At 55.3% G+C, this 14,414-nt stretch overlaps 1 protein-coding gene and 2 non-coding genes across 3 annotated transcripts; all 3 read left to right on the top strand.

The window, feature by feature from the left end:
- Positions 1-5,025: 5,025 nt before the first annotated feature.
- Positions 5,026-10,121, top strand: ARL5C (ADP ribosylation factor like GTPase 5C). Its single transcript, XM_021704355.1, has 6 exons — positions 5,026-5,071; positions 5,697-5,757; positions 7,287-7,434; positions 8,135-8,218; positions 8,723-8,874; positions 10,073-10,121. The coding sequence occupies exons 1-6, from the start codon at positions 5,026-5,028 to the stop codon at positions 10,119-10,121; spliced, it is 540 nt and encodes a 179-aa protein (XP_021560030.1).
- Positions 10,122-11,766: 1,645 nt separating this feature from the next.
- On the top strand, positions 11,767-11,838 carry TRNAC-GCA. The gene has a single exon. It is a non-coding gene; the product is annotated as a tRNA-Cys (tRNA).
- A 731-nt stretch (positions 11,839-12,569) lies between these two features.
- Positions 12,570-12,641, top strand: TRNAC-GCA. The gene has a single exon. It is a non-coding gene; the product is annotated as a tRNA-Cys (tRNA).
- The last annotated feature ends 1,773 nt before the right edge of the window (positions 12,642-14,414 follow it).

The raw sequence follows: 14,414 nt of genomic DNA, 5'->3' as shown, positions 1-14,414 counted from the left end.
TGCCAACGAGGACTGGGCCCTGCCCGGCTGCCCTCCTCGGGGATGGGCGCCTCATCCCTGTCTCGCCACCTGTGCCGGTGTGGCCCCCCCCCCCCAACGTGGGGTGGGGTGCAGCTTCCACTCACTGGTTAGAAGACACCACTGCCCAGTGTCCCTCCCCTCCCTCCCTGTCTGGTGTCCTGTGCCCCCATCTGTCTGTCTGTCCGTCTGTACTCCCCTAGAAGTATTTGGTCACATATAAAACCGCCGTCCTGTCCTTTGCAGCCGCCTCCCGAGCCTGCTTCTTCGTTCCTGCCACGCGGTCAGCCTGGGCAGATGGGAGCTGCTGCCACGCAGGGGAGTGTGAAGGGGCGGGCACGGGGACAAGCCGTGCCCCGAGCCCTGGATTGACCAGGACAGACGGGGCTTTGTTTGGCAGCTCTCTCAGGCCTCACGGTCCTGTGTGGCCAGTTTCAGCTGCTGCTTCCCATTCAGTCCCAAGCCTTACCCGTTTCCCCACAAGTAGAGCCAGGAAAGAATGGGAAGCTGAGGTGGAGAAGTGGGGTGTCGCAGGCATGATTCCGTGGGTGAGATCCAGCTTTTCTGCTCCTGGGGCCTTGGCTGCTGCCCAGCACCTCCTGGGGGTGACCAAGTTCCCTCTGGCTCCCTCCTCCACTGATGGCCCTGCTAACCATCTTTGGGAGATGGAAGAGGTCTACTGGGCGGGGGCAGAGAATGGGGGCTCCACCAGCCCCAGCCGAGAACATCGAGAGAGAGTTGGCAGGGGACTATGTCAGTTCCATCATCCCCAGCTGGCAGGATGTGGACCCCAGACTGTTGTCGTGCCTGGCACCTGTATCCTGCCTCACGTGGCACTCACAAACCATGTCGCCACTCTCCTGGTTCTTGTTTCTGGGGTGGTGGACCTGGAGGACTAGAGCTCCTGGGTCCCTTACCTGAATGTTTCTGCCCAAAGTGTGTGTGTGGGGGGGGTGGGTGTAGGGCAGCAGACATCTAGACCTTCCAGGTGAGGGGTTAGCAAACCCCAGGAAAGGAACTGGGCAGGTCTGCAGGTCAGGTGGCTGGCCCAAGGTCCCAGGGAGTTGACGGCAAAGACTGCTGGGGTTGGAGTCCAGTCTCTGCCTCCCAGCCTAGCGCTCTGACCCCACTGCCTTTCAATGGAATCAATCCTTTATTCCTGTGTTTACTCATTGGACATTTACTGAGCACCTACCATGTACCAGGCACAAGTCTAAAAGGGAGCCACAGACAATTCAGGGCAGCACGGTGAGCTCTCTGCTGGGAGAAGCACTGGGTTCTCCAGGAACCTGGTAGAAGGGTAATTCCCTTAGCCTGGGGAGGTCAGGGGAGGCTTCTCAGAGGAGGTGAGGCTTGAGTGAAGTCTAGAAGGCTGGTTAGGAGTTAACCTGGGTGGGCAGGGGGGGAAGTGTTCAAGACAGGGGAAGCAGGTAACATGCATGGCATGTTCCTGGTACTTCACCAGCAAAGTGTGCTCTCAAGGGGGTGGTCAGAGAAGGGCCAGCAGGAGCAGATCACGGTGGACCTTGAGTCATGTGAAGGAGTTTGGGCTTTGTCCTGAAGCTGCTGTGCAGAAATTGAAGGATTGTAAGCAGCAATGACAAAGTTGCCTTGGTTGCGGTTTGGAGCATAGATTGGTGGGCCTAGCTTGGACACAGCTGCAATACTCTGGGTAAGAAACAAGGGTGAATGGAACACTATCAAAAACTAATGATGTAATGTATGGTGATTAACATAACATAATTTTTAAAAAAAGAAGAAACAAGGGTGGGCTGCACTGGGCCATAGCAGGGGGATGGGAAAGGAGGCAATGGCTGCCAGAGACATCTAGCAGTTAGAATCCAGAGCTCGTGGAGAGCAATTGGAGGTGGCCAGTGAGAGACAGGGAGGCGTCTGGGGGCGACTATGGGTGATGGTCTTCCCAGACATAGAGGAAGCAGGTGGAAAAACCAGGTCAGGATCAGAAACAATGTCTAGCTTTGGACAACGTGGGTTTATGGTGCCTGTGGAAGGACACCGAAGAGGAGAAGAACAGAAGACAGCTGGGTGCTTAGTCTGGAGAATCGGGGAACTGCAGAGAGCTCCATCTGGGGGTGGAGCCCCATTTTTGAATCAAGGGCAGGGATTACTAACTTCAGTTTACAGATAAAGCTCCGTGAGGCTAAGCAATGTCCATAGTTACACAGCTACGGAGCAAGGACTTGAACTCAGATCTTTGGAGTTCAAGTTCTGTGTGGTGCCTGTGAACTCCAAGTCTCGTGCCCATTCCCCTGCTCCGGCTTCTGTAAGGGGAGGAGGGCTGGGGAGGAAGAAGCAGGTGTCTGAATACGTTTGTCTCCTCTTCATGTGCCTTCTGCCTGAAATTGCATTTGCCCGGAACTTGCAGGTGGGGGCATTTCTAGGTGGTTTAGAGGCGTTGAGAGATGAAGAAAGAGAGATTCTTATCTTTTGGTAACCACAGCCCTCAACTGATGTACATTCAGCACGTTGGTGGTTGTCAGCATGTGAGGATTTCAACAACTGTAAAGTCAGCTGGGATTAGGTCTCCAGAGGCTGGTGCTACCACCACCTCAGGGAGTTGAGAACTAAGGCGCTGGGGACCCCTCCTATCGGGAACCCCTCGTCTCCTTCCCTGACCAGTAGCTTCTGTCCAGCTTCTGAGCTGAGGTCAGAGAGGCCTCAGTCCTGGGTGTGGCTGAAGGTTTCCACCTTCCAAAAAATCAAGGAAGCTGAGCTCCCTCCACGGCCCGGGAGCAATGGGTGTTCCAGCTGGTACCCTAAAGAAAAATCTTGTCTTAGCGCCAATAATCACATCCTCAGAAAAGTGTGCCTTCTTACCTACTGTCTCTCAGGGCTTTGTTTTGGTTTTATTTTTTGATGTGTATATTTCTCTCTCCCACTAGACGGTAAAGGCTCCAAAAGACCCAGACCGGGTCTGTTTTGTCTACTTGGCCTGTTTCCTAACTCCTGACTCATATTTGTCAAATAAAGGAATGAATGCCCCCTAAGACCCAGGCTCTAGGCCTGGCAGCCGAGGCAGCTCTCGTCTGTTTACTGACTGTGCTCCAGCTAGCAGAATATCACTTTCAATTCTGCAACTGGTGGTGGTAGTTGGGGGAGGGGGCAGGATGCACTAAGGGGTTCCTTCCCCCCCGAAAGAGATGGTAAAAGTGCTTAAAATATTACTGCTTCCCCCAGCCCCCTCTGTACCCCCACCCTATCGCACCCAGCTCTCCTTCTTTCCTGGGGCTGAAATGGGCTCTGGTAGTCAATTCTCCTTCGCTCTAACTCCAGGCACCAAGGCGGGTGGGATAATTCCTTATTTAGCCAACTGTTTTCCCTCTGCTCTCCATACACTTCCCAGCCTTCTTCATTCCTCTTCAACTTGTGCTCACACTTCTTTAATGCTCGAAACACCAGGCTCTAGCATAACTCATTGTACTTCACTCCAATAGCAACATGGTCCTACTGTGTGCCAGGCACTGGACCAGGCTGGGAGTGCAGGGAGAACACAAGTGAACAAGACCCGAACCCCACACTCCAGGCCTCACAGCTGATTGGTGGAAACAGGCCAGTGTCCAATCTCAGAGTAGAGAGAAGCCCCATTTGTCTGGAGAACCAGGCCAGGGCTTGAGAAGTAGGTGGCTTTTATGGCAGGCAGCTAAAGGCTTTCAGGAATCCACCTTTCTGAGAAGGTGAAAGACATTCAGGTAGAGGAAACACAGAAGCAAAAGCATGGTTGGAAGGAGCTGGGCATGTGTGGGCAAGGACCAGTGGACGCAGAAGGTGGGAGATCACCTGCAAAGGCAGGTGGGGGCTGTTCACGGAGGCTCTTGAATGTCAGGTGAGGTGGCTGATCTGAACCAGTGGGCAATAGGGAATCATTGAAGGTTTATGAGCTGTGGAGTGACGGACTCTGAGCTGTGCTTTACGAAGGTCAATAGGGCTGTGCTGAATCGGGGGGAGGCAGAGGCAGGGAGACGAGTAAAGTTTGTTCCCTTGGTGGAGGGGAGCACTAATGGGCTATAGGAGGGCCGTGGCAGTTGGGGGCAGAAGGAGTTGATTCTCCTGTGTGATAACTGGCTTCTCCTAACCGCCCCCTCAGCCTGAGGTTGGTTTGCCTTCCCACTTCTCTTTTTGTTTTCTGGTTTTCCCCAGTTTAAGCATAGAAGGAAATTCACAACAAAGAGTCCCCTCCTCCCTCTCCCTCCTCCAGCCTGGCTCTCTCTTGGCCCAGGTTCTCTTCTGCTGGCTCTTGGCATCTGGTACCCCTCTGTAGGGTCTCTGGCTGCGAGATCTCTCTTTTTGCTCCGTCCTTATCTTCCGATGCCCATCCCCCCAGATCTGGGAGCTGTGTCTGAGCAGTCAGTTTGCCAATGAATCATAGAAGCAGTACAGATTTATTCCTAGAAGTTACCTATCACCAAGGGACCTCCAAAAGGAAGGGAGACCCTGCCCTTCCCTAAGGGAACTCACTTTGAGTGGGCCTGCAAGAGCCACACTAGTGAAAACAGTAGGGATCTGCTGAGGGTTGGAATATTCTCCCAGCTCAGAGAGGATCAGTGAGCCGCCTGCTCCACACAGCTGGCTGGTGCAGAAGGTAGGGTTTTGCTTCAGTCTAGTGTCCCAGGCATGCCACTTGGAGAAGGGAGAGCGGGGACCTGGTAGTGGGTCACTCTGCCGGGCCTCCTTGATGCAGTGGGGGAGCAGTTCACCCAGAGAACCTCTGGAGTTTTCTCAGGGCAAAGGCAAAGGGGAGGATGTGGAGTCTGGACCCCACTTTCCTTGCACCTCCAGGGCTCTAGACAAGTAGCCTGTTCGCTGTCGTCGTGACATTCATAGCACCTGCGAGGGGTCCCAGGTCCCGCAGGTGACTCCTCGGGGTTCCGTGACCTCATAGGCAAAACTCGCTCGGCCCTCCCCGGGGGGCGGGGTTCTAAGCACCCTGGCTCGACCCGGGCCCCCGAAGGTCGCTGAGTCTTGCCCCTCTCCGGCCTGGGACGCGCCATGGGACAACTGATCGCCAAGTTGAAGGGCATCTTCGGGAACCAGGGTAAAGGGCGCACAGCGCATTCAAGCGACCGCTTTGATCCGGTCCCACCTGGGGCTCCCGGATCTGGGGTCTGCGCGGATGCGCTGGGGGACCTCGGGCTCCGAAGGTCCTGCGTGGGCACTCCTTGCAGGTTCCGCGGCCTCCCCTGCCCCCTCCCACAGCCCCTCCCCGCCCCTCCCCGCCCGCTCCTCGCGGGTGGCGCGCTTTCGGTGCACCCCGGGGCGCAGGGCCCGGCGAGCCTCCGTCCTCCTGGCTAAAAGCGGCCGCGGGTTTCCTGCGATCGTGGCCCCTTCTCCAGACCCCTTCTCTTGGCAAGCCCAGGGCGACCCGGACCTTTCCGGCAACCGCTTTTCTGGAAATGTGGAGCGAGGGAGGCGGGGCTCAGCAATCATTTCCACTGTCCGGGAGTGGTGCGGCTGTCCGGGGTCTGGGGGTGGGGGGAGGAACCCTGCCCTGTTGGGTTTTTGTCGGGGAGGGGTGCAGGGGAGCAGAAGTGGTACAGTGGGCAGAGGTCTCCCAGCTCGCTGGAAACGCTCGTCTCCTTCCTGGGAAGCCCGATGCAGCATTCAGTCCCTTGGTTATTGAGTTTGGCCCTGACCCTGCCTTCCCCCCTGGATGCCTCCAGAGCACAAAGTTATCATCGTGGGACTGGACAATGCCGCAAAGACCACCATTCTCTACCAGTTGTAAGTGACTCTCTGATGGAAAGAGGTGGGGGTTGGGTCTTCCCATCAGACTGACTGACCTTTGGACCAATCGCCGGAGCCCTTCCCTGGGTTCCCGGGTTTTCCAGTAGCCAGGAGGAGTGATGGTGGGGGGAAGCTCTGTGATCTTCCTGGCATAGTGACCCTTCAGTTCTGTGGCCCCCTCACCTGGCATTCGAATCCTGCCCGATATGGGCGACCCCAACGGTCCCCGCCATCCCCCTCCCACCCCCGCCCCTACCAGACCCTGTTGGAGGCCTGAGGCTGTCAGAAACGGACTTCCTGCCTCCCTGCTCTTCGCTCCCCCTAGTGGCGGGTTCCACATTTCTAACTCCTGCGCCCGAACTTTGCCTCTTAACTTTCTCCCCCTCTTCACACCCAAAGGGGAGGGCTAGTTTTGAGTCTGGCTGAGCTCTGTAGCTCCCGATGTCCACTCTCTGGATGGCATCTCTCCCCCTTTGGAACCTGCAGAGTATTTACGTAGGAAAAATTTCCCCTGAAACAGAAATATATGTAAATGTTTATTTTATTTATTTATTTATTTTAAAAAAGATTTTATTTATTTATTTGACAGAGAGAGACATAGCGAGAGCAGGAACACAAGCAGGGGGAGTGGGAGAGGAAGAACGCAGAGCAGGGAGCCCGATGTGGGACTCGATCCCAGGACGCTGGGATCATGACCTGAGCCGAAGGCAGACGCTTAACGATGGAGCCACCCAGGCGCCCTAAATGTTTATTTTATTTTATTTTTTTTTAAGATTTTATTTATTTATTTGAGACAGAGAGAATGAGAGAGAGAGAGCACATGAGAGGGGGGAGGGTCAGAGGGAGAAGCAGGCTCCCCGCCGAGCAGGGAGCCGGATGCGGGACTCGATCCAGACAGTCCAGGATCATGACCTGAGCCGAAGGCAGTCGCCCAACCAACTGAGCCACCCAGGCGCCCCTAAATGTTTATTTTAAACCAGAAGAAAAGAGTACATCGAACATTACAAGCACATACAGTGAAAAGTAAGTTTCTCAATCACCCCTGATGCCCAGATCTTCCAGAGGCACCCCCTACATATAAAAAATGTGTGTTCTCTCTGTTAAACAAAGCACCTCTCTGATGGTCTTCACTTGTATCTGTCGTTTTCCCAATCCCTTGCTGCTTAAAGTGTGGTCTACACATCAGCAGCATTGCCATCATCTGGAAGCTTGTTGGAAATGCAGAACACTGGGCCCCAGCCTAGACTCACTGGACTAGAATCTGCATTTTAACAAGACTCCCAGGTGATTCAATTGCATATTAAAGTCTGGGGACACGACTCTAATATGACTCCTGTCTCTGCGGTCCCCGCCAGGGCAGGACTCGGTCCCACTCCTGCCTGCATTCCCCTGTGCCCAGAGGCTTGACCAACCTGGGCCGAGTTTTTCTGAGTTAGATTCAGCCTGACTTGGGAGCCGAGGGGTGGGGGGCCCAGAGCTGGGAGCAGAATGGGCTGAGCTCTTGGTGCCCTCTCCTCCCTCCCCAGCCTGATGAATGAGGTGGTCCACACATCTCCCACCATCGGTAGCAACGTGGAGGAGCTCGTTCTGCGAAAGACACACTTCCTCGTGTGGGACATAGGGGGACTGGAGGCTCTGCGCTCTACCTGGAATGCATATTGCTCCAACCCCGAGGTGAGCACAGTGTTGGGGCTGGAGGGGCCCTGAAGGCTGCTGTGTGACATGAGCCAGTCACTTAACCTCTCTGAGCCTTGGTTCCCCGACTTTGTGAGGTGGAGACTGTAATAACGACTGCCCTGAATTGTTGTGAAAATCCCATAATAAACAACAGCTAACGCATACATTTCAAATCCTTAATGCAGCACAGTGTTTTTAAAAAATGTTTGAATACCTCTTGGCAGCTTTGTCTGTTGGCTGGCAGCTTTCTGTGTGATGCACTGCATGGGGTAGGCCCTCGGTCTCCGGGGGCCTTTCTCACTCTTGCAAGATTTGGTGGTTTGCTTCCCAGAGTGAGACCGAAGGCGAATTCCAGCACTGCTACTCACCAGCCGTGTGTCCTGGGGCAAGATCTGTCACCTCGTTGAACCCATCTCGCTTGTAAATGGCGCTAAGCCTAGTCCAGTCGCCCAGGGCTGTGGTGGGACCTGAACACTGTCACGAACGACCGGGGCGTCGCCTCTGGCACACAATCAGAGTCAAGCTGTGTTCCTCCACCGTCTGGATGGAAAAGGGAATGAAAATGGGACTAGGACGGTGAGAGCTTGAGACCAGACCCGTGCTCTGTGGGGCTTACACGGGGCGGTGCTGAGGCCGGGTCGGGGAGCACAGTGGGCGGGAGAAAGCCCACCACTCACAGCTGCTCTCTGCTGGCCAGCTCATCATCCTTGTGATTGACAGCACCGACCGGGACCGGCTGCCGACCACTCGGGAGGAGCTGTATAAGATGCTGGCCCATGAGGTAAGGCCCCTGAGGTTGGGAGAGGGCCCGGTGTACTAGCTGTGGGACCTCAGCCTACTCACTTAGCCTCTCTGAGCTTCGTTCCTGAGTCCCCGGTGTCTAAGAGCCGCTACCCTAGCAGTTTGGACGGGGCTAGTTTATCCCAGATGAAGGGCCAGAATGCCCTCCGCACAACTGATCGCAGAAGACAGAGCTGCTGGTCCAGGTCGTGACCCCACTTCTCACTCACCATGGGACTTCCAGACAAGTCACTTCACTTCTCTCAGTTTCCCCAAGTACAAAATGGGGGAGGATCACCAAATTCCTGCCTCATGGCACTGTCATAAGGAGCATATGAGCTGGTGGGCAGGCATTCCCCGAGCTGTGGGTGTCCGCGGATGTGGTGGCCCCCCGCTGGTCCCACCTGGGACAGCAGGGGAGCTAGGGAGGACTCGGGGGTGGGGGAAGGGGGAAGGGAGGCTAGGCCCTGGCTGGCTGAATGGGGCTAGGCTCCTCTGTGCAAAGGCTCTTCGAGATGCTTATGTCCTGATCTTTGCCAACAAGCAGGTTATGAACAACTCCATAACCACTGTGGAGATCTCTCAGTTCCTCACTCTGAGCGCCATCAAAGACCACCCGTGGCACATCCAGGGCTGCTGTGCCCTCACCGGGGAAGGGTTAGTGGCTGCCCCACCTGGACCTCCAGGGTCTGGCCCAACCAACAAACAGCTGACCATCAGAACCTTCTCCTGTTTCTCTGCTGTCAGAATCTGGCTCACACTCAGCTCCTGGGCCCAGTCAGTCAAGCGCCCACCCACAGCTGAGATGTTGTGGGTAAGCGGTGAGCAAGATAGAGTGCCTGCTCTCAGGAGGTGTATTCTAGTGGGGACAGAGGTGACCCTCCATCTAAGCACAAACCTTTCAGGTACTGAGAAGTGCCATGAAGAGAGTGAAATTGAATTAACAGTGATAGATGGGGCAGGGTTGGGTCTGATTCAGCTCTGGTGGTCAGGGACAACCTCTGCTAGGAGGTGACCTTTGGGCTGAGAACTGAAGGGGGAGGAGACAGCCATGGGAAGACCTGGGGGCCAAGCCTTCCAGGCAGAAGTCACTGAGGCTTTCTGACCTCGAGATTTCTCATCTGTGAAGAGGAGGGCGATTATACTGACTCTCTCTTAGAGTTTCTGTAGAGAGTAAACGGTATCATTCATTCAACATTTATCGAGCACCAACTCTGTGCCAGGCATTTTTCCAGGTGCCAGAGAAACAGCAGTGAACAAAACACAAAAACCCCTGCCCTCATGGGGCTTACCTTCCGGTGGGAGGGAGCCAACAATAAACAATAAAATTAAGAAAAATCTATAGTAAGTTAAAAAGTGGCAAGCGCTCGGAAAAGATCAAGTAGGAAAGGGAGATTGAAAGGATGTGGGCAAATGTTGCAATTTTTGCTGAGGTACCCTGAGAAAGTAGCTAAGTCATGGTCACATAGAAAGGGCCTTGCACGCATCAGGCTTGGAAAATTCTCTTTCCTCTTCTCTCTCTCGAGTGGGATCGCAGCAGGCTGGGGACCCGGGTGCCTGGAGACTGCAGGCAGGTCAGCCCAAGGAACCACACAGTTCTGGCAGTGTTCCTGCCATTCCCTCCCCCAACCCACATCCATCTCCTCTGCTAGACTGTAAGCCCCAGAGGGCATGTCTGTGTTTTCACCAGTCACCCCAGCCCCTAGCCCAGGACGTTTATATTTGTCGACTGAGAGATGGGATGTAACTTTGGTTGTTACATCCAATCCATCAGCTCTGGGTAGGGGCTGGGGGCTTGGAGGCCATCATCCTCATGGGATATAATGATCTTTGCCCTCTTCCATCCTCCCCGCAGGCTGCCCACGGGGCTCCAGTGGATGCAATCTCAGGCCACTGCCAACTGATGCCCCCACCTGAGGCCAACCAAGGACTCTGGGGGGTTTTGCTTGGACTACATGGGTGGAAAGCCCAAGTGATGATTACTTTTCTACGATTCTCTGATGGGAGCTGGGTCAGCTCTGGACAGTGAGATCGCCACAGTCCACCCAACCCAACCCCGCCACCAAGGGGCTAGACTGCCCATCCTGACCTGCTGCAGACAGGACAGCAGAAGAGCTGCCCTTCACTCCAGGGAAGCAGGTGTCCTTGGAGGCACAGGCGAGCTGTTGGACATGTCGAGGGATTGGGAAGTGGAGCCCCGTCCCCTTAGCCCACAACCTCTTTGAGGAAAAAAAATGGGGGATGGAGTAAGAGACCCCCTGGAATTGCTCTTTATTTCCTAGAACCCCACCCCCTATCCATCGATTCCCGCCCCAGCTTTCTGGCCCCTTAGCCATCTTTGAGCAAAGGAGATTCCAGAAAGGTGAAGGGGCAGGCTCAGGGGAAGGAGGACAGAGCCAAAAACTGGTGGGAAGGGCGCCTGGGTGGCTCAGTTGGTTGGGCGACTGCCTTCGGCTCAGGTCATGATCCTGGAGTCCCAGGATCGAGTCCCGCATCGGGGGGAGTCTGCTTCTCCCTCTGACCCTCCCCCCTCTCATGTGCTCTCTCTCTCTCAAATAAATAAATAAATAAAATCTTAAAAACAAACAAACAAACAAAAAGCTGGTGGGAAGGGAGAGGAAGAAGGACGGGACATCCCGGAGGGGGACATGCCTTGCACTTTGGGGATTTCCACTCCTCCCATGCCTCTCATTTCCCTCTGGGATGCTGGCTCTGACCACAGCTGAGTGTTAAGCCATCCCATCCTATGCCCTCCAGTCCTTCCAGTGTGAATCCCACTCCTCCCACATGTCTCCAGTTCCTACAGCGTGCCTATCTCGACTGTCTTTTGTCATGATTTTGTCATTGTTTTAGAATTTTTATAAAAGTATAATAAATGCCATTGAAAACTGCTCACCTCTTATTTCTGCCTGCTCCTGCTACCTGTGTTTCCAACTGGCTTTTGGTTTTTGTACAGGGTTATCAGGTCCGGGGAAATGCTCCTTGGAAATGAAGGGGGTACTGCCTCAAGAGTCCATCTGGCTAGGGGACTGGCTGGTTCTCTGGTCCTGGGCTCTACCATCCTCTGCCAGATAACTGACTCCTGACTTGCCAGGACTGGGAGCTTTTGGCTCTACCTGGGTCTAGGGGTGGGAGTGGTTTGATGCTGACTCATGGAAGAGCGGGGAGGGGCCTTTGGGGATTTCTATGGACGCAGAGCGGAAGACAAGGATGGAAACCCAGGCTGTCCACTTGTATGCGGAGACCTGCTGTTACCCCATAAGACCTGAGATGGTCCTGGAGTCCATGGGTTTCTCTCCTTCCCAAGTCAGGCCGTGGACATCTTGGGGACGCCTGGACACAGTTATAGAAGGCCTAGGATTCCTTAACCCTGTGGTTTTCCTGAGGTGTGATGATGGAAAAAGAACTCAGGATTCTAGCTATCCCCACCCAGCCCACAACCTGTTCTTTTCATGAGGTCATTTCGACACAGCCCTCGGATAAAAACATAATTTAATATTCCCCTTACACTACAGAAATCCATTCTAATAAAGGAATAAGCGACGTGACGGGGGTATAGCTCAGTGGTAGAGCATTTGACTGCAGATCAAGAGGTCCCCGGTTCAAATCCGGGTGCCCCCTCTCCAGACAAGACTTTTCGTGTTTTCTTTGTCCTGCGGTCCACCTCTCAGAGTGCCCTAGCAGTGGAGAGGGGTTGCGGTCCACCTCTCAGAGTGCCCTGGCAGGGAAGAGGGGTTGCAGTCTCAGGGGCTACCACCCCCTTTTGCAGGCAGGCGACTTTGGAGTCTTGACCCCGCAGATCCACGCGCTCAGCCCGCGCGGGCGTTTACGGGTGGGATGCAGTGCGAGGGCGAGAAGCTGCTGGTTAACCCTGGGGGGACAGCGCAGACTGCGCACTCCCGCAGCGCGAGGGCGGAGGCGGGCGCACCCCCAGGTGGGCCTGGCCAGCGACCCGACCGCTCTTTCCGGGGAGGGAGGCCGACTATCTAAGGGCCGGGCTTGGGCTGGGGAAGGAAGGCCCAGAGAAGCCTGCCTGGGCGTGCAGGACGGAGAGAGGGGCGCCAAGAGGCAATAAAGGGGCTCCGACAGGGCAGGAGAGGGGGATGTCCCCGAAACCAGGGATCTCGAAGGATCTCGAGGGATTTTTCCAAACTCCATTTTGCTTAAACCATTCAGTAGAAATCTTTAGCTCAGAGCTTCGGGAAACAAGTTCCGCGTCTAGGCGAGTAATCTTTTGAGATTATATTATTTTCAACTTTTGTGAACATTGGACCCCGCTTCTTCTCACAACCTCCTCACAGCGCCTGCGCACTTATAGCACTAAGAGGTTAATGCGCCCAAACGTCAGCGGAGGGGGTATAGCTCAGTGGTAGAGCATTTGACTGCAGATCAAGAGGTCCCCGGTTCAAATCCGGGTGCCCCCTTGCTAGTCGTTTTTACTTGGCCACAAAGGTCCTGGTCTCCCTATGTCATTTTTTCCCCCTTCCCCATTTTACGTTGACATTGCCTTCGCCAGCTCCCTTCTGGGCAGACGACAATTGGTGCAAGAAAGACGCGAGAGAGTGCAAGAAGCGGGAAATCTCAAGCAATGGCTCTTAAAATGTGGTCCCCGGACTAGCACCACCACCTGGGAACGTGTTAGAAATGCAGATTCTCGGCTTCTTCCCAGAACTATTGAATTAGGAACCTGAGGGTGGCGCCCAGAAATTTGTATTTTTAATAAGCCCTCCAGGTGATTCTGATGTACGCGCAAGTTCTAGAGGCTTACATTTTTAAAAATTTACACGTCACTTGCTTCGAATTATTTCCAAGCTTCTGTTTTCAGTCCGAGCCCTTAAAGAGACCTTGTAAGACAGACCGCGGCTCGCCACTTGGCCGCTAGAGGGCAGCAAGAAGCCGCAGCTGGAGGCGGCGGCCTCTTCCTATTTGAGAGTCGGCAAACTCGGGATTTGAATTAGACAACAAGAAGAACTTACAGACAGGCCTTGCCTTGTCCCATTGTAAAGGCTTAGGGTTTAGGGCTGGAGGAGGTCGTTTCCGGGACCCTGGATCCAGAGGAAGGAGGAACTGGGATTCTGAGAGATTAGGGAGTCTTTAGTTTTTGTTTCCCTTCTCAGTTCCTGTCTTTGGCATTCAGTGTCAGGGAAGCCCCCTCTTCCAGCCCACACTCCTGTCCCCGCGCGTATCCCTCTTCCTGCGGAGTGCCCTGAAGGGCTCTCCGCGACCATCCCCTACCTGTCCGTGACTGTCCAGTCCCTAGGCCCCAGCCCCGTGAGAAACCAGGTGCCCCTCACCCCTCATTCTCCCACCCTCCGATGCTCCAGCTCCTTGCCAACGCACGAAGTAGGTCAGGGGAGGGAACAGGCACCTTCGTGTCCTGACCTGATTCCCCGCCGTCTATTAAATCTCCTAAATTGCGGGTATTTTTGTTCTGTCCTGAAAGAAAAGAAAAGGAAAAAAAAAGGTGATCTATCCCCAGAGTCTGTCATAAGGTGGTGGCAGGTGGGGTGAGACGTCTTCTTGCTCTGGGGGCTGGCTTTGAGGATTGATTGGGACCCTGAACAGGCCCGGGGTCCCCAGAGAGAAGGGTGGCCTCAGTTACCTTCTGGGGGTGAGGGGAAGTCCGGGTTAAAGTATGGGTAAGCCGGGCCCCTCCACCCCCGTGTCCGCCTGGCTGGTGGGCAAGACGGTGCTGGGAACTGCGGGTGACGGGAAAAAGGGAGAGGAGCTTTGGGGAGGGGAGTGGAATTCGGGCCTCTGTTGGCGAGAGAAGCTGGGGGGTCCGTGCTGCAAGGGGAGATTCCTGGGGTGGGGATGGGCATCAGAAACCCACAGAACTCTGAGGAACAGCCCAGAAAGTCGGGAAGCCTGGTAGAGCTGGGGAAGGGGTGCGTATTGCAGGAGTCCACCGCCCGAGGGACGGGACGCCTGTCCCTTCCTGGGGTGTGCACCCCCCCACACACACCCCGGTCTTGTCTCCGCGGCTTTCCCAGGGGGGTGGAGGAGGGGAAGGGAGGCAGGAGCAAAGGTGAGGGGTGGGGGGCCGCTTCTCCCAGCCCAGGGTCCCCCGCCCTGTCCCCTACTCCGCCCCCCCCCCCCCCCCCCCCCCCCCCAACCCCGCCGTGGGAGCGCTCGGGGAGGGCTGGGAGGACCCGGGACGATTCGGGGAGCGCTCGGGAGGCGCCGCGCCCCCCCCC

This window comes from Neomonachus schauinslandi, chromosome 15 (genome assembly GCF_002201575.2).
Source record: "Neomonachus schauinslandi chromosome 15, ASM220157v2, whole genome shotgun sequence".
Lineage (NCBI taxonomy): Eukaryota > Metazoa > Chordata > Mammalia > Carnivora > Phocidae > Neomonachus > Neomonachus schauinslandi.
This window is presented reverse-complemented; position numbering and strand designations above follow the sequence as displayed.

Excerpts from the sequence above, each read along its gene's own strand:
- ARL5C (XM_021704355.1), top strand. The coding sequence starts at position 5,026 with ATGGGACAACTGATCGCCAAGTTGAAGGGCATCTTCGGGAACCAGG. Across the intron at positions 7,435-8,134 it reads CATATTGCTCCAACCCCGAG|CTCATCATCCTTGTGATTGA; the intron begins GTGAGCACAGTG and ends TCTGCTGGCCAG. Across the intron at positions 8,875-10,072 it reads TGTGCCCTCACCGGGGAAGG|GCTGCCCACGGGGCTCCAGT; the intron begins GTTAGTGGCTGC and ends TCCTCCCCGCAG.